Raw genomic sequence first — 25658 nt, forward strand, 5'->3', positions numbered from 1 at the left:
ACAATGTTTCATCAGCACCATAACCGCAAATGTGATATTAGATCTGCCATGGTCTTGCGACCTTGGAGCCGCGACCCACCACCAACCTAAAACCCCCATTCTGCAATCTAGACCCTTAATCTACCACCCACCACAATCGTGGAATCCAAACCTCTCTCCTTCAATGAACCTATGATTTGGGTTTTCTCGCAAAGGTTTTGGAAATTTGTTTTTACCATATCTAAGTGGTGACCTGTGATTTTGTGATTTGCTTGCATGTTGTGATCTTGCTAAAGATGTCGCTCTTCTATGGAGGGAGAACTTCTCCACAGGGATTATCGAGAGGGGAATAAGAGAAAGAATGAAAGGAAAAAAAGATATAGTAGCGAAGAAGAGAAAGAAGGAAAGGAAATAAAAAAAATATAGTGGCATTTTTAGTTGCCACTATTTGCAAATTAAACCACTAGAATTTTTTTACCTTCACATTGTCATCGCTAATTTAATAGAAATGACCAAATTGATTTTCTTTTAAGAATTTGAGGATCAAATTGAATCATTTAAAAATTTGGGGATCAAATTGATAATTAGGCCAAACTTCAAAGACAAAAATAAAGAATAAATGATTATTTTAGTTCCTAAATGTGTAAGTTTGTGATATAAAAGAATAAAAATTCTCTTTTAGCCACTGCATGTGTAAAAAATACTATAATTTTATCTTGATGTTAAGTTTGTGAGATCATTTTATCATTAAACTGTAACGTTCAAAAATTAATTTAACAATAAATTATATTTTTAAAAATTAATTGACATTAAATTGTAAAGTTAAGAATCAATTTATCATTAAGTTGTATGTAAGATGTAAATGTGACATTGGCATTAGGGATCTAATTTAGAATTTTTGTTTTTTAAGCTATTAAATTGTCATTGATTTACATATTCAACGACTAAAATAATCATTATAAATGCAAAATAATGCCTTAGAATTTAGAACATTGGTTAAATAACTAAAATGAGAAGTATTTTTAATTAGATATGTAAAATTAGACTGTTTATAATTTTTTTAAATATTTTTTATGATTTTCATGATAAATATTTTTTTAATTCTTTAACGAATAATAATTAGTAAGACCCAATAATCATTAATCCAAAAAGAACGAAAATGACATAGCATCCGAGCAGCAAGCAAAGTGACATGTAGGGTCATGCAAGCAATAGGCACTAGTCAGCACCAGGTGTCGTTTTTAGAGTACAGACCCTTCAAAGCATATCCAATGGTGTTGGTGTATACGATCCAATTTATGTCATTTTAATTTAAGTAATTCAATTTTTTTTCCCTATGAGTATTTATATTAACAAGTCTCATAAATATTTTTTCTTTCTTTCTCATATTTAATAACTAATAAACCAACTCATGAGTAATAATTATTTATATAAATAATTTTATCTAATTTTAAGCAACTCAATATCACATATATAATAATAAAATAATATTTTTTTAAGTAATCCATTGAGCAACTTTGATTCACGACCATAAGAGTCATCATTAATTAATATTATTATGTACTAGTTGAAAGAGAGACAATTTGAGTCTCTATTTATAATTTTTAAAAATAAAGAGAAAAAATAGTTGAAGAAAAGGTTCATGAAAGAAATGTAATCAATTATATATTATATATTGAATGATAATTTAAGAATTAAAAATATGTACACTTAAAAAAATAATTATTTTATTAATAGTTATAGATTAGGTACATCCTATTCAACCGAGCCTCAGTTAGGCAAGTTCGGGGCACAGGTTCGGGAGCCGAGCCTCCGGTACGATTCCAAAGCTGTGACCCTCGAAAACCCCACTGAAAGAGAGACGAAGCAAGGGGCAAGAGAGAGAAGACAAAAACACAGCGCATTTCTAGAGGGAGAAAAAAAGAAAGAACCGATTTTAGAGAGAGAAACAGCGGAGGGCGCATGCGCGATGGTTCAGATCGCGAGGAGGAAGAAGGGACGGCCGTCGAAGGCGGATCTGGCGCGCCGCTCCGGCGAGTCTCAATCCGATCCTCGGCGGAGCCTCCGGCGCCGGAGCGTGAGGTACAACATCATTGACTACGACGGAGATTATCTTGACGACGACGAGGAGGACGAGAGGAGGCGCGAGAAGAAGAAGCTCAAGCTCATGGCGAAGCTGAACCAGGACGGCGGAGAAGAAGAAGAAGAGGAAGAGCGGGAAGAAGAAGAAGAAAACGAGACTGCAACGAACCACACTCGTGCCGAGTCGCGTGAGGAGCACGCGCCGGTAGAAGAATACGACGACGAAAAAGAGCAAGAGGAGGAGAACGAAAACGAACAAGAGGAAGAGAATGAAGAAGACGAAGACAGTGTGGTAATGCATTAGTGTGTCTAAGGTTTTAAATTGAGTTTGCGGTTGCGGTTTCTTCGCGATCTTTGATGCCACTAAAAATTTCGGCCACAATTACAGTAATAAATATTCTCTCTATTTTCTCTGTCTAGATTTCTCTGTCTGTGTCGGGATCTAGAGAGATTAACTAACAAGTCAACTGTCAAAAACTAACATGCACAGAATCTGATCTCTCTCTCTCTCTCTCTCTCTCTCTCTCTCTCTCTCTCTATATATATATATATATATATATATATATATATATATATATATATATATATATAGCTGTCTCTGTCTGTATTGTTTGTGTCTCTATCACACTCTATTACATAAAAAAAAAGTGACGGGTGAAGTGTTTGGCCTTTGGACGCTATTAATTGTGTGTGCGTGTGTTTGTTTCTAATGATAACAGGTCAAGGGCAGAAAAGTGGAATCGAAAGGGCTCCACTCTGTTTCTGTTTCTGTTTCTGTTTCAGGTTCGTGTGATTTTTATTGGGGTACTTTGTTTTGAGGTTGTGGGTGTTAGTTTATATATATATAAGTTGAAAAGAAAAAAGTGATGACTGCTGAAAGGGTGCTAGTGTTTGTGTTTCTGCGTTGTCCTTTGTGTGTTCTCATCTATTTGCTTCTTTTTTTTTCACTGTTAGGAGCTCCGGTGATTCTTCAATCTGGGATTCCGTTGCCTGATAAGAGGACTCTGGAATTGATCCTTGACAAGCTTCAGAAGTATGTGTCTTCCTTTTCCATTTTTCAGTGTTTTGTTGGGTTTGGTGTTTAACTGTTTATGGTGATGAGTGATTGCAATCGGGTGCATGTTTTTGGGTACTATTTTGTTTTCTGACTTGGGACTATTGTGGGGGTTATGGATGATGGCAGGAAGGATACTTATGGTGTGTTTGCAGACCCTGTTGATCTGGAGGAGGTGTGTCGATTTTTCTTCCTGTGAGTTGGTAAATCTTGCTTTTGGAAGACACCCCTGAGTTGGAAGTTCAAATTCTGTTTTTGACATGCAGCTTCCTGATTATCTTGATGTGATCGAGCATCCCATGGACTTTGCCACTGTGAGGAAGAAGTTGGGAAATGGATCTTATACTACCTTAGAACAATTTGAGGTATGCAAACTTGATATACTTACGATGCTCAGACTTGAGAGCTTAGACTCATAATGTGGGTTGTTAGCAAGAGTCAGCCAAATGTAGTTAGTACTTAGCATGTAAAGAAAACATTTGGAATGGCTAATTTCTTGATTTATTCAGCTTATTGTCAAGTTTCAACAGGTCTTTCTGTAGTATTACTTACAGATGGTCATTGCATCATTTTATTAGGCGACTAAGTATGTGCGGCACAATTTAATTTCTTATTGGTTGATGCATCATCCCATGTTTATTGTACTGTTAAATGAAGTCTGTCAGGATTTTGCTAATACGTGCTGAAAATGGCATATGCTACACGTTAACTATAAAGTATCTACAATTCTTCATTAACCTATAGGGTGGAAGAAAATCTTTTCATTTTGTGTTTGATTGTAACCCACTTGATTGTCATTGAATCATGATAGTCTAACACTCTAACTTGGTGTTAATATTACAGTTTAGCTCTTTGGAATATGGAACTTTAAAACATTTTATCCTCATCATTTGATTTGATAATGCTTAAACTATCTTATGAGCATGAGTTTCCTAGACCGTTTCTTGCAAACAATGTTGTTTAATATTATTGATGACACAATCTTCGTGTAATTATTGATTTATTTGTCTATTGCCACCCATTTAGATATCATTTGTCAGAAGTCTAAAAAGAAAATGATATTTTGCATACGATTTCTGTTTCTTCCTGTTCTTCATGGGTATTACTCATATGCTTATGCCTGGGAGGATATGATAGCTTAGATCTTAGGATGGAAATCTTGATTTTCTAGGATAACAGAGGCAGTGCCTCTGGTAATACCTATAGCGATCTTGATTTTTAGTTAAAAATGTAGTGGAAGAATTCCCTCATCAAAGATAGTTCTTGTTCACGATGTACTAAAATTTGTACTGGGAAGAAATTGATTTTATTTTATTTTTTTATAATTTGTTTGTCTCTCTGACTAGTGTGGTTTATCTTTGTACTGACAACTTGTAGATGCTTTTAAAACAATTGCAATTATGATGAATGATACTGCTATTTAATAAATGTGAGAATGAACTTGCTTCACTGCTAATAGATCCCTCCATTACATAAATTCCAGAATATTGTTTCCTTTCTATCATCTTAACTGCACATTAATTGTTTTCCTACTTGAGTAAAAATTGGAAGACAATATTTACAATCACTGACTTGTAAATGAAATTGTTGAATGCAGAGTGATGTATTTTTAATTTGCTCAAATGCAATGCAGTACAACGCACCGGAGACTATATACCACAAACAGGTATAAAGCTCAATGCTTCCCTGTGTTCCCTCCCAACAAACGTGATATCAATAATTGTTTTATTGTGCTTACTGTCTGTCCCCTATATTTGTCACAGGCTCGATCAATACAAGAACTTGGGCGGAAGAAATTTGAGAAGTTAAGGATTGGCTTTGAACGCTCTCAGATTGAGCTTAAATCAGAAGAAAAAGCAGGATCCAATTATTTGGTTAAGAAGCAACCAAAGAAGCCACTGGCACGTGCTTCACAAGAACCTGTTGGCTCTGATTTCTCCTCAGGGGCAACTCTTGCTACTATTGCAGATGTACAGCCAACTTCCCATCTGATGCAAGGTGGTAGTAGATGTGAGAGGTCTGGCAATATTGATGGTATTTTGGAGGCAAATGCTTTCTGGATCGATGCAAATCAAGAGAGAGCTGATGATGTTTTGTCCGGTATGTTAGTAACGAGATCATGCTATTATCTTTCTCCCCTGTTACATTTGCCCTCATTTTTCCTATACACACTGTTAAAGGGGGATACTTATGTCAAAATCTAGTTATTCCATTTTTGATTGTGTTGCTGTATTGTTTCAGGGAAAGGTCTTCTCTCTAAGTGGGGAAGGAAGTCCTCTGTGCTTGACGAAAGTCGTCGTGCATCTTATAATATGTCCAATCAACCAATTGTTAGATCAGATTCAATATTTATGACCTTTGAGAGTAAAATGAAGCATCTGGTTACTGTATGTATCAAAATAACTGAATTTTTTTTCTTGTATAGTTGGCTTGGTTTTACTCACATTGTCAAAACATAATAAAACATTACAATTTGTAATTTTTGGATACAGGTTGGACTTGATGCTGAATATTCCTATGCTAGGAGTTTGGCTCGTTTTGGTGCATCTCTAGGACCTATTGCTTGGAAAATTGCTTCCCACAGGATTCAAAATGCACTGCCAGCTGGATGTAAATTTGGTCGTGGTTGGGTTGGAGAGTATGAACCGCTTCCAACCCCAATATTAATGGTTAATAATCGTGTCCAAAAAGAAACTAGTTTGGATATGAAGTTGCATTCCACCACTGAATTACCAAAGGGTAACCAAAATTGTAAGAATGTGGAATCCAGCATTGAGCATCCTGTAAATGGACAGATGCTTGAGGGAAAACATCCTTCAATGCCTGATTTCGAAGGAAAACCTTTCTTTGGTTCTGCTGGAGTAAGGCTCAGTGCTCCCTTCAACATCCGTAATCAGGAGCAGAACGCCCAATCCAGGATGTTAGGCAAGTCTGAGAAAAATGGTTTGAAACAAGTGGAATTGAATTCTTTACCCTCAAGTAATCAAAATAATAATGGTCTGGTTGCAAAGTTTACAAGTCATGCTCCTGCAGCTAATTCTCTTGCAGCAGAGTCCAAGCCCAGAGAAATGGTGCCAAGGAACATGTTCAAACAGCCAGATACTAATGGAGTTGTTGGTGGAGAGTCAGCTAATGGAAAAGTCAGGAATACAAGTTTGAATAGACAGGTGACTGGTTCATCACCTGAAAGCACATTGCATCAATCAAGCAGAGCTGCTCCTGCTGTTGTCCATGGACAGGAGCAGGGTCTTGGTGACCCAGTTCAGTTGATGAGAATGTTCGCAGAAAGGGCTCAAAAGCAACACACTTCTTCCAATCATTTGCTTGTTGATATTCCGCCAGTGACACTATCAGGTCCATCTGGACAGAGAAATGACTCGGGCAATGCTTCAGCAGCAGCTGCCCATGCATGGATGTCTGTTGGGGCAGGAGGGTTTAAACAAGGACCCGGCAATTCTAGTTCACCAAAAAATCAGATATCTGCAGATTCTCTGTACAACTCAACAAGAGAGTTGCATCAGCATATTTCGAGAATTCGGGGGGAGTTTCCCTCTGGTGGAATGCCTTTCCAACCATTTCAAGCAGTTGCTCCTCAACCTATTCACACAGGTGCTGTTTCACAGTTTCCCAACCGGCCTATGGTTTTCCCCCAGTTAGCATCTGCTGATCAATCTAGATTTCAAATGCAGTCCCCTTGGCGAGGTATTAGTCCTCATAGCCAGTCAAGGCAGAAACAGGAAACCCTTCCACCTGACTTGAATATTGATTTTGAATCACCAGGGTCACCTGTAAAACAGTCTTCTGGTGTCCTTGTTGACTCACAGCAACCAGACCTAGCTTTGCAACTATGATGAGGCATTGCTGTCATGGCAGGGATGTTTCCACTTGAATTGGACTGGTCATGGAATTTGCAGCACCTGTAATCGAATGTTGAATTTTGATCCTTGAAGGCTTGCATAATAAATGTGAAAATGCCAAAGTCTACTCGGATTGGAATTTAGCACAAGGTTGGTCCTGAGTTGGTGCTGGAGATTTCGGTGGATTTATCAGAAATAACTTCATGGCTTACCATAATTTCCTGATGAGGATTCCCGAATCCATGCACCATGTCTCTGTTAACCTAGGGTTGAAGTTGTAGAAAAAGTCTGCAAGTTGATTGATTATATAGGTAGCCGGCAAATTGCAAAATATATTGTTGATGCCTTTTATGTATATTGTTTACAAATTGATTAAATTTGGTTGCCTAGATATTTCGTTCCATTGATGACTAATGTATCTGAATTAGCGGTAGGGCATCACTTCTTAATTGTGCTATTATTTTGTACATGAGATTTACATGTTACTAATGGAAAGCGATTGCTTGTCTTTTTCCTTATTTTGTACATCAGTTCTTAACTCTATTTTATACATAAGTTCCAGGCCTATAAAGCAAAGACTCGTTCTGCTTGATAAGGTATTCTTTGAAAGTTTAGAAAATTATATCATTGAGCCATGTTAATTTTCCATATGGCACCCATAAAGTATTTCTTCTCTTTGAAACACTAGCCAATTATTCTTTGCTACCACTCTTAATCACCTCTACAGAATCATGAGGATGTTTTTTTTTGGTAACTAAATGAGAATGTACATGTAGGAATGGAAAGAGAAAAATGCCCATTTCTCTTTTTCCCCTTTCCCCATAGTGTAGGCTTAGGCACGCTGAAGCAATTATAAATCACATGAAACCATAGGATAGGCTTTAAGGCATTTGATGGCAGCTACCAACGAATTTGGACACTCTTTGGACATGCAAAATTGGTTCTGCTTTGCAGCTTTCTGTTGGATTTAGATCCTTTTCGCCTGTGTTTCTTCTGATCCGTCAAAAGCATGCCATCACTGTAAGTCAATTGGATCCTGAAGATTCAGGGCAGCAACAGAAGCTGTTTGAGAACGACAAAACCATGAAAGTTTCTAGCTCCAAGGTGGTGAAGAATTTGCTCGTTGATTTCCTTTGTTTTCTGCTTGTCCTCTGGTTGATTATTATAAGCCACATTTGCAAAACCATGTCACGCTGGCGTGGTTGCATGAAGCCTAGAATTGAGGCAACTCTTTAGAAACTTGGTGATCCAAATTGACAGGGTGCGGTGAGGGCCACAAGATTCTTGAAATTATCTGATGCTCCTATAACATATTGCTCCTAGATTCCAACCACTGGGATCAATCCCACGTTAAAAAAGTTCTAACGTTAATTCGGTAGCACGTGATACTATTTATATTAAAATATAATTTTATTTAACATTTTTTTTATAAAGTTATTCCTTTTAATTACTCCTTGTACATATAGAAACTTATGAATTAAACTGCTAAATTAAAAGTATTTATTGAGTAGAATAAGTCTATAATTATATATTTGGTATTTTGTTAAATAAATTTAAATTAAATGCATAATATACTTTTAAAAATATAAGTAAATATTGACAATACATGTTGTGTTTGTGGGAGAGGATTTGGGTTCAGTTCCCGCAAAATACATCCTTAAGAAGAGAAGGTGAGGAACTTTAAATATAACTAAGTCTTAAACTAAGCATTAGTTTCATAGTCGACTCAAAGGATCAAAGCTTGTGAAATATCTCGTGATTCCAATGAGGAGCCAAATGTTCTAATTTCAGTGGTTGCAAAAAAACATAACTACAAATGTCTAATTTACTAATGTAAAAAAAACATAACATAACTACGAATGTCTGAATTCAACACTCTTGATGAAGTTTGATATAACTTTTGGCATAACATTGCCAAAATTGTATCGTTTTTTTAGTAGATGAAAACAGTGTATTGTTGCACACAATGGAGAAGGTGTGTTATGAGTACAAATTGGTGACAAGTCTTGACGGAGTTTTTGAAGGATAACTTAAATTTATCTAATGAAGATGAGGTTCAAAATAGGATTTAAAGGACAATAAAGATATAATAAATATAAGATTTTTGATAGGATTTAAAGAGCAATAATGATAGGATAAAAATAAGACTAACAAACATGAGAGTGTAAGAAATATTTACAACTTCAACAATATTGAGTTTATTGTTATTGGAAATGTCTTTCTAGAATAACATATATTTATTCCGAAGATACATTTCGGGAATAGACATATGGTATTCTTGAAAAGAAAATAGGTTCCAGGGGTATACTCGTTTAAGGAAAAATGATATAATGGATAATTAAGATGTAAAAAAGGGAATTGGAGTGTACTTAGCAAAAGTGAGACGTGTAAATAGCAAGTGCCCAATTACAATGCATACTCGGGATGGAATAATTGACAATTATTTAATGCATCCCATTTTTTCCTGGTGCACCTCTAAAAAGCCTCAAACAGTCAAAAATACAAAAAAATACATTACCAATTAAGCACTTCGTAATACATTTGCATTAAGGATTGTTTAATCTGTAATGCGTTTTGTGGGTGTGCGCCAATGATGGTGAGACCTGGATAGGTTTCGCATGTGATTGCACATAGGTGACGGGGTAAAGTTGCGCTCATGCAAGTGCGAATATGGTGATGATGGTATTGTGATTGGTCGTGTGGGTACAAGGGTGATGGTGGTTCGGTGAAGGTTTTGGAAGGAGGTGGTGGGAGAGGAAGAAGGGTAGAAAGGACATATTAGAATATTTAGAGGTGTACCAAACGAAAAATGGGACACCTTAAGTAATTGTCATATGCTTTTGAGATCTGGAAGGATCTGAAGGAAAGATATTATTAAGGACATGTGTGTAGAATTGTTGAATTGCAAGAAGAGGTTGTTCACTCTCAAACAAGAAAGGCAATTAGATTGTTCACTCTACTTAATTTGGTCAAGTTTGAAAGGCCCCTTATGTAATTAGGAAAAAAAATACAATCAACAGATATAAAAATAATCGGGACTAGTGACATAAGACTATCAAAAAATATGTAACTAAATACATACACAAGAACATAAATATGAGAAGTATGTCTACCTACCTTTTTCAGTTATTACAACAATAGGTTTGGAACCAAACTTCCCCTCTAATTCTACGAGTTTGGCTCTGATCATCTTAATATCCTGGATTAATGAAGAATATGGTAGAATAGCATCTTAGTCAATGTAAAACTAAACCACATAAGAAAATTCAAAACAAATTAATAAATAGAAGTATGCAGGACTCAAATATGATCCTCGAGCAATTTTCTCACAAACTATTGTCAAGTATAACAGCACAGCAGCAAAAAGAACGCATGACAGGTTTAAATGTTGATCTGAAGTAACATAGTATTCATCAAAAAATTAGTACTTCCAAATTCAGGAGGGGAAAAATGTACCCTGGCAAGGAATAGGTGATGATCACTGAAATCTATTCGATCAACATAAAGTGCTCCCATCTGCATCAAGTTATCTGTTTAGAGATCAGATAATAAACACAGACAGAAGGACAAAGGAGAAAAGAAAGTGAAAATCCACTTAAAAGGCTATACAACATCATATTTAGATAGCATGGCAAACAAAGGGGTTGGTGTGTGTCACTCATTATGTCTAGGACACCCATTTGACCCTTAATGTCTTTCAATTCAATAGACAATACTTTTCTAGTATATACTACTATAATATAATATATTAGACAGTTGTGACAAGAAGCTCGCCCACTTAGTTATGCATTTCATTATATATTGTTATTTTACTTATACTAGAATCCAATGTTAAGAAATTTCACAATTTTATGATTTTAGATGAAATGGTAGATAAGCCTGAACATATTAAAAACAAAACAATCAATTAATATGTTTGTGTCTAGATTAATCTCCAATGATTATCATCAAAACAAATTTCATTTGAATAATGAAAGATTACTAAGGAGGAATACCTTCTGCATCTGCTTCACAAAAGGCTCTGCAGAACCTATAGCAGAGACACATAATATAGTAGCTTCATGAAGAGCCGTCAATAGTATTTTGACATTGATAGTTCCCACCTCAAATAAGTAAGTTGGATCCATTTTTATTAAGAAAATAGGAACAGACTTTTCAATCCCTAGGACTATTGATTCAATATCCTTGAGAGTATGCTCAGAAACCTGTTCACCCAAAGTACAATTTTCAGTAATATGCTAAGTTTCTAAAACTCAGCAATCCTACATGTCACCTAAATGAGCAAACACACACTGATGAGAGAAAAACTTGCCCAAAAAATTAAGCATTTTACTTGGAAAAGGAACAACAAATATCGTTTTAACATACCAAGTCTGCATGATGGATTACAACTGCATCTGCTCGTCTAAGTGCAGTCAAAGGTTCCCTTAATGGTCTACATGGAAGCAGTTGAAGGTTACCCCAAAGAGTTAATCCATTAACCCTTACAATATCCAAATCTCACGACAAGCTTCAATGCTACCTCACATGTAAATAATACGGTTTAGAGCAAATGCCGTGTCCAGGCAAAAAAAAAAAAAAACTTAATCTCAAACATTTGTGTCTCTAGCAACAAAGCATTAGCTAATGTAATGAAAATGAACATATTAGCTAATGCAATGAAAATGAACATAACTATCGGAGCAGATTTCAATAGGGGAACAATGAGTTTTCAGGATCACGGATCACCTTTAAGAAGAAAACCATGGAATAGTATATCAACAAAGAAATAAAAAAATCAGGTGGGGAGAAGAGTTGCAATACTTGCATTGCATCATCAAGAACTACAACCCCAACTTTTTCTGAATCAAGAGAATCCTGGACCTTCTGATCAAGGTATTGTTTCTCATGCCATGAACTCTTATCAATATCAATGCAGCCATATTTTTGGATAAAATGACTTGCAACACCAGCTCCATTAGCACCAACACCAAACTTAGTTGGTGTCCCAAGTAAAAGCCTCCGAAGCATGTTGACTTCATCCCCACCACCATAACCCTGCAAGAAGAAGAAACACAATAATCAAGCTAGGCAACTTAGCAAAACCAAATTATTAAATGAACAGATATTGATTGCTTCAGTTTGAATTTGATATGAGGGTGCAATATCTTCAATAGCTTAAGAGCATGAAAATCCAAGAAAACCAGTCATAAGTCATAACCAAGTGTCATTGTTTTAAGACGGAAGTAAATCCTAACAGTATCTCAAAACAATACACACTTCAGCCATTGTAACATTTACTTATTAACCAATTACCAAACTAAACTAATCATTTATGCACTTGCAATCATAGTTATCAAAACCGGTTCGGACTAGTAGAGTAGCTGGTCAAACCGATCTGACCAAGAATCAATGATATAAACAGTCTAAGCTGGTGGTTGGAATGGAAATGTTATGGAACCAGTGTGACTTGGTGTAATCCAGCAAGTTTTTTTTTCTAATTGAACCGGTATTCTAGCAGTTTTTTTCAAGTAAACTAATACATTGTAGAAAAAGTTGGGATTTTATACCGTATGTTTTTTTTAATAATTGTTTTAAAGTATGAAACTTTAAAGGTTGTTGCAGCTTAACTAGTGATCTTGATTGAGTCTTGGATATGCAATTGTATTAAATACTCGCTTTGCCATTAATTATTCTGTCCAGCTCAAACAAAATAGTCTTGGAAGATATTTGTGGACTCTTACATAAAAAATAAAAAAAAATACTAGTCATGACTATTCTACCCAGCTCCTATTAATCCATATCAAATAATGTCAAAGTTCTTAGCTCCAACAAATAAAACAAAGAAAAAAGATACGTACAAGAAAACAAGAACAGAACATAATGTCAATTCATTTTTATCTCATCTAAAGAAGCAATGCAATTCATCATGCCAACTTATTGTAAAAACCACCCATAATGTAGAAAAAATTACATAAACTCAAATGCTTCATAACGGATGAGCTGCTCCCTCCCCCGGTCTTCCCTTTGAATTGATAGCTTCCGCTGGAGCACTTGCCTTCGTGATGAATCCCTTGAGCTTTGACTATCTTTTTGCTTCTTCTTGCTAGCCTTCGATTCTGTGGTTGTGCTCAAATAGAATATTCGTTGACATCAATCTTTACAGCCTACCAAAAATTCTTTTGAAACTTTTTCCTATTCTTTCAATCCACGATTCTCTATTGATATCAGAACCACCATATCAGAAATTTTTTCCATTATTACACAGCATTAACCACAAAAACATAAGACTATTGCAAAAATATATGATAAACAATAGACAAAAAAGGAAAGAAAACATAAAAAAATACCACTCACCTTATGGTGGAGGATGGCCAGCGACAACAACCCAAAGGTGCGATTTGTTTCTCAGGGAAATCATATAGGAAAAGAGCACGTATTGTGATAAAATTAGACATAAAAGGAAAGAAAACATAAAAAAAGTACCACTTGCCTTATGGTGAAGGCTGACCAAGGACAACAACCCAAAGGTGTGATTTTTTCTCCTTGACGGAAATCCTGTGCTTCAGGAACTTCATCATGCCTGCACCCACTACTAGAAAAAAGCGTTTTAGCGACGGAAACTAGTGGACGAAACATATTGGTTACAAATAGCAACCAAATTAGCCACTAATTACAAAAATTATCATTTGCACAATTTGGCGACCACCTTTGCAACCAACATACTCAGTGGCAACACAAGAAGTGACTAATTTGATCGTCGAACCGATGGGTCATTGATCCCAATTTGGTTATTGATCCAGTCGAGATAGTGAATCAATGGTCTAACCGATGGGTCAATAATGGACCGGTTTGATCCGATATATATTAAAAATTTAAAATTATATATGTATCTATTATATATAAGTATATGACTAACATTATTTGATTAACAAAATCAATATAATTCTTAAAAAAATTGTTAGAAATTCAACATGACATAAAAGTGACAAAACAGACCATGCAAAGAGCATTTCAACAATTAAAACTTCAACCAACTTAATACTTTGTCAACCAAAGTCCTCAGATATTGTAAAAATAATTGAAAAATAAAAAAACTAAAAAAAATGAAGAACCAAAACCTTAGCTATTTCTTGCTTAATTTTTCCGAGACAGAATATAATGTCATGGCCTCACAGGCACACAACACACAAGTATTATTCACAGCTTTTTAATAGCCAAAAATAAATAAATGAAACCCATCCAGCCTCTCAATTCCTTTCCTAGTAAATTTAAGGAGCACATTACATAAAATTCTTTTCCACTTTAAATCAAATACTTGGCATGCAAGCAAGATTGCGCAAAAGGAAACAACACTTCATACACAGATCTATTTAATTTTCCTTGAAATCCATTTTTTTTAAAAATAAATTATATAGGCCATCATAGGGAACTCAGCCATCGGAAACAGAACAAAGATCAAGCTTAAAATGCTCAACTTCTAGAACCATAGCCGTGAATATTCATTCCTCAAGCACATCGAAAAAATATCAATGTGTTTTTGCGATATGTTATGCATTCATAGAATCACAACATATATGAATCACATGCATATGCATAAAATATACAAATTCAGAGAACCGCAACCTAACCAATAAGACGCAACAAAATCCAGAATTATGAAAAGAAGAATGGGATAGGCACAATGGTTAATGCAAGTAGTACAAGCTGGAGCATGGTTGAAAGATGATAAATCTAAAAGAATACGAAGAAGAGAAGCAAACCACAAGGAAAGAGAGAAGCGACAAAAGAATCGACCTTTGAGATACAAAACAACATCGTTTTGTAGTGTTGTTTTTTTATAACATGAAAAACCTTGTCCGAGTTTTAAGTATCGGCCAAGTCGTCGGGTTTACTCAAACCGGTCGGGTTTGACCATATCATCCCGAGCCAGATGTATGATCGGTCCAATAGTCAAATCAGCTCGGTTATGTCATTGAGTCCCGGTTGGACTGGTCAAGCCGAACCAGGTTTTTCAACTATGACTACAACAACTAATTTTGACTCCGCAACCGATTTAAATTAGGTATTAGAGACTTAGAAATAGCAACTTCATGTGTTTCAGTCGCCGTTTGCCAACATTTTTTTATTCCTTAGCAACCGAATTTGTTTTGGTCGTTGTTTTGCTCATTTTGAATCTTGAGATAACCACCAATAAGGGAATCCGTTCCAAGGATAATATGGAGTTTATACCAATTTAGCGACCGATTAATTTTTTTTCGCTATTTTAATATTATGATTTCCAATTTCCCATAATTACTACTATTTAATTATTTAATATATATTTTTATATATCACTTTACATATAGTCATGTTAATAGTGGATAAACACTATTTATATTATTAAAATTATAAATAATAATAGATTTGTTTTTGGTTACAAAATAAACCTACAAATATAAAAGAAAATCCATATATTACAAGTAATTAAAAGGATAAGAATATAACATTAAAAATACAGTGTTCCATTAAAAAGAATAAAAATAAGTTAGAAATACAATATGATCCAAATGCTACATCGATAATTGATTATGTCTCAATAAAACCCAAGTGTAACATTGGTGATTGATTATGGCTCAATAAGATCCAACAGTAACAATTATGATTGATTAAGGCCTAATAAGGTCCAAGTGTAATACTTATGATTTACCAAGGCACAATAAGGCTTAAGTGTAACACTTGTTATTGTCCAAGGCCTAATAAGGTCCAAGAACAACACTGATTATTGATCAAGTCTCAATAAGACTTAAGTATAACACTTATGATTAATCAAGATCCAATAAGGTCCAAGAGCAACATTAATGATTGATCAAAACCCAATAAGGTCTAAGTGTAACACTTATGATTGACCAAGGTCTAATAATGCTCAAGAGCAACACTGGAGATTGATTATGGACCAATGTGGCCCAAATGTAACACTCATGATTGGTTATTATCCAATAAAGCTCAATAAGGCCTAAGTGTAATACTTATGATTGACCAAGTCAAAACAAGATCCAAGAGCAACACTAATGATTGATTATGGTTCAATAAATTTCAAGTGTAACACTTATGATTTACAAGGCCCAATAGCAACTCTAATGATTGATCAAGACCCAATAATGCTAGAGTGTAACACTTATGATTGAGCATGGCCCAATAAGGTCCTAAGTGCAACACTTATGATTAACCAATGTCTAATAAAGGTTTAAGAGCAACATTGGTGATTGATTATGGATTAATAAGACCTAAGTGTAACACTTATGATTGACCAAGGCCTAAAGGTCCAACTACAACACTAATGATTGATTATGATCCCATAAGACTCAAGTGTAACACTTATGATTTATAAGACCCTTGCAATTATCAATGAATAAAATGATTAGATTAATAGAAACAAAAAGATTATGTGAATATTTTTTTTTTTTCAAAATAAAAATATTATATAAAATACAGCATAAGGGGATTTTTTTTCTATATATATATATATCTATATAAATTTATTAGAATGAAAGTTACACTTGAGAATGAATATTTTTTTATGAAAACAAGTAGATAAATTATACTAGATTCACGAGGATAATTTTTTAAATATATATATAAATTTATTAAAATGGAAATTATATATAACACATGAGGGTGAATATTTTTTATGAAAGTAAGTAGATAATCTTACACCTAAGTACAACCGGCTTTCAAGTTTAAAGTTTAAAGTCAACAAACTGATATTTTGAAGATCAGAATTTGGCAAAAAAATTTGTGTTGTGTTTGCATTTGGTTCAAATTCATGCTTATTTAATATTTATATCATCTATAGATATAAATATAGTATAACCATTACTATTTTTTGTTCCTCTTTGGTACAATTGATATCTTATATTAATGAAGATGTTTTCTTTGTCGATTTTTTAAAATAATCTATTGTTTAGTTTTTTTCATAATATACATAATTGTCGGTATTATCTATGCATACACGATGCCATCTTAATTAAAGTTATAAAGAATGTGATAAATTTTCTGACAACTTTATTCAAATATGTAAAATTTGATATGACCTAAACATGAAAACATATGAATGTGATTTTTTAGTAAGTTTTCCAAAATATATGATAAGTATCTCAAAATTGATTCATTGTATTTATAATATTTATTTCTTTATAAAATACTAATCATATTCCTGGAAATTACGTAGATTTGCACACTACAACAACAATTGAGTGCATTTTGATTCAACATTGAATATATTATGGTAAGTGCTTTTAAAAAATGATGTTCTTAGGTTCAATACTCTTGCTTCCAATTCACAAATTCAAATATTATTGATAATATACTTTTTGATATAAAAATCTAAAGAAGGATAATACCAACTATTATACTGCAAATTTTGCTGATAAATATTTTTAGAAATATATATTTGTGTTGATACTAATCAATCAATATTTGAATTTCTGATTATATAAAACATTAATTTGCTAATATAATTTGTCATTAGGTACCATTCTACCAAAACATATTCAACCACAATTTTATATGCAATATACTATATATCCACAAACTTTTGTCAATTTGAATTATAAGTTTATTTTAAAAAAAATTTGTAAATATTAAAACATCCAACTACAATTATATCATTTTGTTAATTTATTGTAATAAAAATAGTTATATTTAAGATAAAAAAATTAATCAAACTTCTTTCTTAATATTATAACTTTATCTTTTTAGTTATGTAGTTTACTATCAATCTTATTTATGTTAGATACATTCATTTGAAAAATAATCACTAACAATATTTTACTTTTTAAAAAGCCAATCAATAATATATCTTTCTTTTAAATATATAATTTTATTTAATTACTCATTTCGCGTAGATAATAGTATTATCCTTGCGTTTACACAGTAAACGTACTAGTTGCTTAAAAGGGACAAAATAGAACGAGAATGATTAGCATCCGGGCAGCAAGCAAAGCGACACGCAGGACCGTTCGGGCAACGGGCAGCACTAGGCGCCGTTTTCAGAGTTCAGACCCTCGAAAACCCCACTGGAAGAGAGACGAAGCAAGGGGCAAGAGAGAGAAAGCACAGCGCATTTCTAGAGAGAGAAAGACGAGGACGAAAAAGGTACAAGGAACCGATTCTAGAGAGAGAAAGCGTGTTGAATTTCTAGAGAGAGAGAGCGGAGGGCGCGCGGGATGGTTCAGATCGCAAGGAGGAGGAAGAAGGGACGGCCGTCGAAGGCGGATCTGGCGCGCCGCTCAGGCCAGTCTCCGGCCGCCGCATCGCAGCCTGATTCTCGGCGGAGCCTCCGGCGCCGAAGCGTGAGGTACAACATCATCGACTACGACGGCGATTACCTCTCCGATGAGGAGGATGAGAGGAGGCGCGAGAAGAAGAAGCTGAAGCTCATGGCGAAGCTGAACCAGGACGGCGAAGAAGAAGAAGAGCGAGAAGAAGAAGAAGAAATCGAGACGACGCCGAGCCGCACTCGCGCCGAGCCGGTGGAAGAATACGATGACGACGAAAAAGAACAAGAGGAAGAGAACGAAAACGAACAAGAGGAAGAGAACGAAGAAGACAAAGACAGTGTGGTAATGCATTAGTGTGTATATGGTTTTAAATTGCGGGTGCGGTTTCGTCGCGATCTTTGATGCCATTAGAAATTGCGGCCACAATCACAGTTGCAATGAGTGTCACTGAGATTCTTCTTTGGTGTAATAAAACTTGTCTCTATTTTCTCTCCCTAGATTTCTCTTTCCGTGTCGGGATCTAGAGAGAGATTAACTAACAGTTCAACTGTCAAAAGCTAACATGCACAGAATCTGATCTCTCTATGTACTCTCTCTGAATCACCAACACCTCTCTTACACTTCCTCCCTTACTCGAAGTGTGGCCGTTCCGATACTGACACACTTGACACACTCGAGACTTGTTCGTCAATTGTTTGACATTTCTTATTAGACATGTGACAAAAATTAGTTTTTGTTGGCTTAAACACTTAAAATGCTGTCACTTTTAAACAACTAATACACTTGAAAATCAAAGTTGATTTAAAAGGATGAATATATTATCAATTTAAATATTGTTATATTTATCCATATTTTCTTTAGTTAGAATGTGTTGTGTTGTGTTAGAGTCCGTGCTTCAAGGCTCTCTCTATGCATATGTATGTATATTTATGCTTATATTCTCTCTCTGTAGCTGTCTCTTTATTGTTTGTGTCTCTATCACAATCTCTATTATATAAATATATGTGATGAGTGAAGTGTTTGGCCTTTGGACGCTATTAATTGTGTGTGCGTTTGTTTGTTTGTTTCTAATGATGACAGGTAAAGGGCAGAAAAGAGGAATCGAAAGGGCTCCACTCTGTTCCTGTTTCAGGTTCGTGTGATTTTAATTGGGGTACTTGTTTTGTGGTTGTGGGTGTGATTTTTTTTCTTTCTATATTATATATAGACAATTTGAAAAGAAGAAGTGATGACTGCTGAAAGGGTACTAGTGGTTTTGTTTCTGCATCGTCCTTTTTGTGTTTTCTCGTCAATTTGTTTTTTTGTTTTTGTTTTTTTTTACTGGTAGGAGCTCCGGTGATTCTTCAATCTGGGATTCCATTGCCTGATAAGAGGACTCTGGAATTGATACTTGACAAGCTTCAGAAGTATGTTTCGTTTCCTGTTTTAAAGTTCTTCTTTGGGTTTGGTGTTTAACTGTTTATGGCGATGAGTAATTGCATTACGGTGCATGCTTTTGGGTACTGTTTTGTTTTCTGACTTGGGACTACTGGGGGTATCGATGATGACAGGAAAGACACTTATGGTGTGTTTGCAGACCCTGTTGATCCAGAAGAGGTGTGTCGAATTATTTTTCCTGTGAGTTGTTAATCTTGCTTTTGGAAGACACCTGAGTTGGAAGTTTAAATTCTGTTTTTGACATGTAGCTTCCTGATTATCACGATGTGATCAAGCATCCCATGGACTTTGCCACTGTGAGGAAGAAGTTGGGAAATGAATCTTCTTATACTACCTTAGAACAATTTGAGGTATGCAAACTTGTCTCAGTTGGTCACATTATTGGAGTAGTTTTGTTTTTTTGTTTGTGATTTCAATTGTTTTGCAATTTGGTACTGGATTTGGTCCTTGGATGTTGATTGTGCTCTTCTACTGAGATATTACTTGTATGTGTTTGAACTTGATATACTTAGGATGCTCAGACTTGAGAGCTGAGATTCAAATTTAGGCATAGCATACCCTGCTCTGTCTTTTCTTTAATGGATTCAGCAAGGATGATTGTTGTCAATGATTTATCAGACTATCAGGAAAAAAATGTGGGTTGTTAGCAAGAGTCAGCCACATGTAGTTAGTACTTAGCATGTAAAGAAAACATTTGGAATGGTTAATTTCTTGATTGATTTAGCATATTGTCAAGTTTCAACAGGTCTTTTGTTGTATTACTTACAGATGGTCATTGCATCATGTTATTAGGAAACTAAGTATGTGCTGCATATTTTAATTTCTTATTGGTTGATGCATCATCCCATGCTTATTGTACTGTTAAATGAAGTCTGTCAGGATTTTGCTAATACATGCTGAAAATGGCATATGCTACACTGTAACTAAAAAGTATCTACATTAACCTAGAGGATAGAAGAAATCTTTTCATTTTGTTTTTTATTGTAACCTGCTTGATTGGCCTTGAATCATGATAGTCTAACACTCTAACTTGGTGTTAATATTACAGTTTAGCTTCATGAAGTACTATAATTTGTATGGGGAAGAAATTGATTTTTTTAATAATTTGTTTGCCTCTCTGCCTATTGTGGTTTTTCTCTGTACTGACAATTTTTAGATGCTTTTTAAACAATTGCAATTATGATGACAATATTCAAGAAATTTGAGAATGAACTTGCTTCTCTGCTAATAGATCCCTCTATTACATAAAATTCCAGAATATTGTTTCCTTTCTATCATCTTAACTGCACATTAATTGTTTTCCTACTTTAGTAAAACTTGGAAGACAATATTTACAAAACACTGACTTGTGAATGAAATTGTTGAACGCAGAGTGATGTATTTTTAATTTGCTCAAATGCAATGCAGTACAATGCACCGGAGACTATATACCACAAACAGGTATAAAGCTCAATTCTTCCATGTTCCCTTCCCAACGTGAGTCAATAATTTTTTATTGTGCTTACTGTCTGTCCCCTATGTCACAGGCTCGATCAATACAAGAACTTGGACGGAAAAAATTTGAGAAGTTAAGGATTGGCTTTGAACGCTCTCAGATTGAGCTGAAATCAGAACAAAAAGCAGGATCCAATTATTTGGTTAAGAAGCAACCAAAGAAGCCACTTGCATGTGCCTCACAAGAACCTGTTGGCTCTGATTTCTCCTCAGGGGCAACTCTTGCTACTATTGCAGATGTACAGCCAACTTCCCATCTGATGCAAAGTGGTAGATGTGAGAGGACTGGTAATATTGGTGGTATTTTGGAGGCAAATGCTTTCTGGATTGATGCAAATCAAGAGAAAGCTGAAGATGTTTTGTCAGGTATGTCAGTAATGAGAACAAGCTATTATCTTTCTCCCCTGTTACATTTGCCCTCATTATTCCTATAATACTGTTAAAGGAGGATACTTATGTCAAAAGCTAGTTATTAATTCCATTTTGATTGTGTTGATTTATTGTTTCAGGGAAAGTTCTTCTCTCTAAGTGGGGAAGGAAGTCCTTTGTGCTTGACGAAAGTCGCCGTGCATCTTATAATATGTCCAATCTACCAATTGCTAGATCAGATTCAATATTTATGACCTTTGAGAGTGGAATGAAGCATCTAGTTACTGTGTGTATCAAAAGGACTGAATTCTTTTCCTTGTAATGTTGTCTTCCTTCTACTCATATTGTCAAAACAAAACATTACAAATTGTAATTTTTGGATACAGGTTGGACTTCATGCAGAATATTCCTATGCTAGGAGTGTGGCTCATTTTAGTGCATCTCTAGGTCCTATTGCTTGGAAAATTGCTTCCCACAGGATTCATCAGGCACTGCCAGCTGGTTGTGAATTTGGTCGTGGTTGGGTTGGAGAGTATGAAGCACTTCCAACCCCAATATTAATGGTTAATAATTGTGTCCAAAAAGAAACTAGTTTGGTTATGAAGTTGCATTCCGCTACCGAATTACCAAAGGCTGACCAAAATTGTAAGAATGTGGAATCCAGCATCGAGCATCCTGTTAATAGACAGATGCTTGAAGGAAAACATCCTTCAATGCCAGATTCCGAAGGAAAGCCTTTCTTTGGTTCTGCTGGAGTAAGGCTCAGTGCTCCTGTCAACATCCTAAATGAGGAGCAGAATGCCCAATCCAGGAAATTAGGCAATTCTGAGAGCAAGGGTTCGAAACAAGTGGAGTTGAATTCTTTACCCTCAAGTAATCAGAATAATAAGGGTCTGGTTGCAAAGTTTACAAGTAATGCTCCTGCAGCTAATTCTCTTGTAGCAGAGTCCAAGCCCAGAGAGATGGCGTCACGGAACATGTTCAAACAGCCAGATACTAATGGAGTTGTTAATGGAGAGTTGGCTAATGTAAAAGTCACAAATACAAGTTTGAATAGACAGGTGACTGGTTCTTCACCTGAAAGTACATCAAACCAATCAAGCAGAGCAGCTCCTTCTGTTGTGCATGGGCAGGGTGCTAGTGACCCAGTTCAGTTGATGAGATTGCTCGCAGAAAGGGCTCATAAGCAACACTTTTCTTCCAATGATTTGCTTGTTGATACTCCTCCAGTGACACTGTCAGGTCCATCTGGACAGAGAGATGACTCGGGCAATGCTTCAGCAGCAGCTGCCGAGGCATGGATGTCTGCTGGGGCAGGAGGGTTTAAACAAGGACCCAGAAATTCTAGTTCCCCCAAAAATCAGATATCTGCAGATTCCTTGTACAACTCAACAAGAGAGTTCCATCAGCATATTTCAAGAATTCGGGGGGAGTTTCCCCCTGGTGGAATGCCTTTCCAACCATTTCTAGCTGTTGCCGCTCAACCTATTCATACAGGTGCTGTTTCACTGTTTCCAAACCAGCCTATGGTTCCTCAGTTAGCATCTTTTGACCAATCTAGATTTCAAATTCAGTCCCCTTGGCGAGGTCTTAGTCCTTGTAGCCTGTCAAGGCAGAGAGAGGAAGCCCTTCCACCTGACTTGAATATTGGTTTTCAATCTCCAGGGTCTCCTGCAAAACAAACTTCTGGTGTCCCTGTTGACTCACAGCAACCAGACCTAGCTTTGCAGCTATGATGAGGCATTGCTGTCATGGTATGGATGTGTCCACTTGAATTGGACTGGTCATGGAATTTGCAGCTCCTGTCATCGAATGTTGAATTTTGATCTTGAAGGCTTGCATAGTAAATGCGAAAATGCCAAAGTCTACCCGGGTTGATGACTACTTAAATTTGTATGTATATCTGAATTGGTGGTATGACATCACTTCTTAATTATGCTATTATTTTGTACACGAGATTTGCATGTTACTAATGGAAAGCGATTGCTTTTGTCCTTTTCCTTATTTTGTACATCAGTTCTTAACTCTATTTTGTACATAAGTTCCAGGCCTATAAAGCAAAGACTTGTTCTCCTTTGATAAGGTATTCTTTGAAAGTTTAGCAAATTGTATTATTGAGCCATATCTATTTTCCATCTGGCACCCATAAAGTATTTCTTGTCTTTGAAGCACTAGTTGATTATCTTTTCTGCCACTCTTAATCACCTGTACACAAACCAGTGTTGTCAAATGGCGGTTATGGCAGCGCCATGGCAGTATGGTGTGCGGGTTTCAAATGGAGGTGCCATGGCGGCTGCCATAGGCTTAACGGTAGTGACAGAATGGCGGTTATGGCGGAAGAAGCTTTTTTTTTAAAAAAAAATTTCCCAAAATTACAGATTGGATCGTCTTGGGCTGACCCGACCCAACCCTAAACCCGATTTTCGAATCAAAATGGGATGAACAGCACGCAGCACACGAACTCCCGAACTCCAGAGCGAGCACCACGTGAACTCCAGCGCGAGCACGAGCATGAGCAGCACCCACCAACATGAGTTCTCTCACGGTCTCACCCGAAGTCAACGATGGCATCATGCACGCGAGCAATGGACAGCGACGGTGACGGCGGCGGCAGCAATGGCTACGGACTGCGTGATGGCAACACCCTGTTTTTTTGTTCTGTTTTTTTTTTGTTTGACACTTTTTTTTAATTTTTGGTTCTGTTTTTTTTTTTTTTTCTGTTTGACACTCTTTTTTAATTTTTGGTTTTGCTTTTTTTTTTCTTTTTTTCTGTTCAGTCCTCTTCTACTAATTACAATGGCTGAACCATCATCTAATGCTGTAACCTTTACTTTGTACTTTGCATTATGTTTTTTATCCTTTTGTTATTTTGAACTATTGAATGAGTTTATTTGGTGTTGGTTATTGTGTGAACTCATAAAACTTTTTTAGTTTATTTAAATGCAATCCATTGTTTTTTAATTTTTTATTTATATTTATTTTTTATTTTTTGTTTTGTTAATATATATATATATATATATATATATATATATATATATATATATATATATATATATATATATATATATATATTGTCTGTCATGACGTTACGCCATCTGTCATATTTTTGTGGTGAGTTTTTGACTTTCCGTCATAAACCGCTATCCGCCATTAACAACATTGTACATGTATGAATGGAAAGAGAAAAATGTCCATTTCTCTTTTCCCCTTTCCCCAAAGGATAGGCTTAGACACGCAGAAGCGCTTACATGAAACCAAACAGCAGATGGTGGTTCCAAGGCTTTAAGGCACTTGATGGCAGTTACCAACAACGAAAATTGGATACTCTTTGAACATACAAAATTGGTTCTGCTTTGCAGCTTTCTGTTGGATTTAGATCCTTTTTCGTTGTGTTCCTTCCGATCTGTCAAAAACATCACCATTACTAATGTTCATTGAATCCTGAAGATTCAGAGAAGCAACAGAAGATGCTTAAGGATGACAAAATCATGAAAGTTTCTAGCTCCAATGTAAAGAAGAATTTGCTTGTTGATTTCCTTTGTTTGTTGCTTGCCCTCTGGTTGATTACTATAAGCCACATTTGCAAAACAATGTGGCTCATTGAACTAGTTGGAAATGCAAAATAATGGTCGACAATGGAGCAATTGAAATTTTAAGCCACTAATTAGTTGCCAACAAAACATGTCAAACTGGTGAGGTTGCATGAAGTCTAGAATTGAGGCAACTCTTAGAAGCTTGATGATCCAAATTCTGAGGGTGAGGACCACAAGATCTATGAATTTATCTGATGCTCCGTTAGAAAAGTTCAAACGTTATGTTATGACATTCTCTGGAATTTGTAATTCGGTAGCACGTGATGCTATTTCCTATATATACTCCATTAATTGTTACTTCTAGTCTTTTTATTGGGAATCTTTTGAGAGAAACTGTCTTCATCTTTTTTATAATAAGATTCACTCTGAATTGTTTAATGCATAATCCTTCGTCTCTAATTATAAGTTTTTTTTCAAAAATTTATTTATTCTTTTTTTGTAAGATTTTTTTAATTTTTAGATATATTGATTTTTTTTCTTACATATTTTAACTTAATTATTCTTTCTCTAAACAATAATAAAAAACAATTAAGAGGATAAAAAAAATAAGAAA

General features: G+C 35.4%; 3 protein-coding genes and 1 long non-coding RNA gene across 6 annotated transcripts; 2 read left to right on the plus strand and 2 right to left on the minus strand.

Annotated features, from left to right (window-relative positions):
- The first annotated feature begins 1820 nt into the window (after window positions 1-1820).
- Window positions 1821-24353, plus strand: LOC114394458. Its single transcript, XM_028356040.1, has 11 exons — window positions 1821-1891; window positions 18039-18554; window positions 19293-19344; window positions 19540-19618; window positions 19763-19808; window positions 19898-19999; window positions 21021-21089; window positions 21176-21509; window positions 21653-21798; window positions 21899-23595; window positions 23733-24353. The coding sequence occupies exons 2-10, from the start codon at window positions 18159-18161 to the stop codon at window positions 23246-23248; spliced, it is 2574 nt and encodes an 857-aa protein (XP_028211841.1). The 5' UTR covers window positions 1821-1891; window positions 18039-18158; the 3' UTR covers window positions 23249-23595; window positions 23733-24353.
- On the plus strand, window positions 1840-7490 carry LOC114394457. Of its 3 annotated transcripts, none has more exons than XM_028356036.1 (9): window positions 1840-2353; window positions 2781-2844; window positions 3016-3094; window positions 3245-3290; window positions 3382-3480; window positions 4713-4781; window positions 4879-5215; window positions 5357-5502; window positions 5608-7490. In XM_028356036.1, exons 1-9 carry the CDS (start codon window positions 1949-1951, stop codon window positions 6964-6966), a joined length of 2604 nt encoding a protein of 867 aa, XP_028211837.1. In that variant the 5' UTR covers window positions 1840-1948; the 3' UTR covers window positions 6967-7490. The 3 variants fall into 3 exon arrangements, with proteins under 3 accessions (XP_028211837.1, XP_028211839.1, XP_028211840.1); XM_028356038.1 differs by having other exon boundaries at window positions 2781-2836; window positions 3014-3094; XM_028356039.1 differs by having other exon boundaries at window positions 2781-2830; window positions 3017-3094.
- LOC114396892 (probable tetraacyldisaccharide 4'-kinase, mitochondrial) lies at window positions 7540-12240 on the minus strand. The gene is given in 7 exon segments (XM_028359062.1): window positions 7540-8305; window positions 10090-10171; window positions 10429-10488; window positions 10968-11177; window positions 11341-11490; window positions 11776-12009; window positions 12232-12240. Coding segments are annotated over 7 exon segments (759 nt in total). The 3' UTR covers window positions 7540-8291.
- LOC114394459 lies at window positions 12704-13685 on the minus strand. The gene is made up of 2 exons (XR_003662774.1): window positions 13309-13685; window positions 12704-13169 (listed from the first exon to the last, which is right to left on the minus strand). It is a non-coding gene; the product is annotated as an uncharacterized LOC114394459 (long non-coding RNA).
- Window positions 24354-25658: the final 1305 nt, after the last annotated feature.

Source organism: Glycine soja, chromosome 18 (genome assembly GCF_004193775.1).
Source record: "Glycine soja cultivar W05 chromosome 18, ASM419377v2, whole genome shotgun sequence".
Taxonomy (NCBI): domain Eukaryota; kingdom Viridiplantae; phylum Streptophyta; class Magnoliopsida; order Fabales; family Fabaceae; genus Glycine; species Glycine soja.

Coding starts and splice junctions, on each gene's coding strand:
- LOC114394457 (XM_028356036.1), top strand. CDS start 1,949: ATGGTTCAGATCGCGAGGAGGAAGAAGGGACGGCCGTCGAAGGCGGAT. Junction 3,481..4,712: donor CTACCTTAGAACAATTTGAG/GTATGCAAACTT, acceptor TGTTGAATGCAG/AGTGATGTATTTTTAATTTG. Junction 4,782..4,878: donor AGACTATATACCACAAACAG/GTATAAAGCTCA, acceptor TATTTGTCACAG/GCTCGATCAATACAAGAACT.
- LOC114394458 (XM_028356040.1), top strand. CDS start 18,159: ATGGTTCAGATCGCAAGGAGGAGGAAGAAGGGACGGCCGTCGAAGGCG. Junction 19,345..19,539: donor CCACTCTGTTCCTGTTTCAG/GTTCGTGTGATT, acceptor TTTTACTGGTAG/GAGCTCCGGTGATTCTTCAA. Junction 19,809..19,897: donor ACCCTGTTGATCCAGAAGAG/GTGTGTCGAATT, acceptor TTTGACATGTAG/CTTCCTGATTATCACGATGT.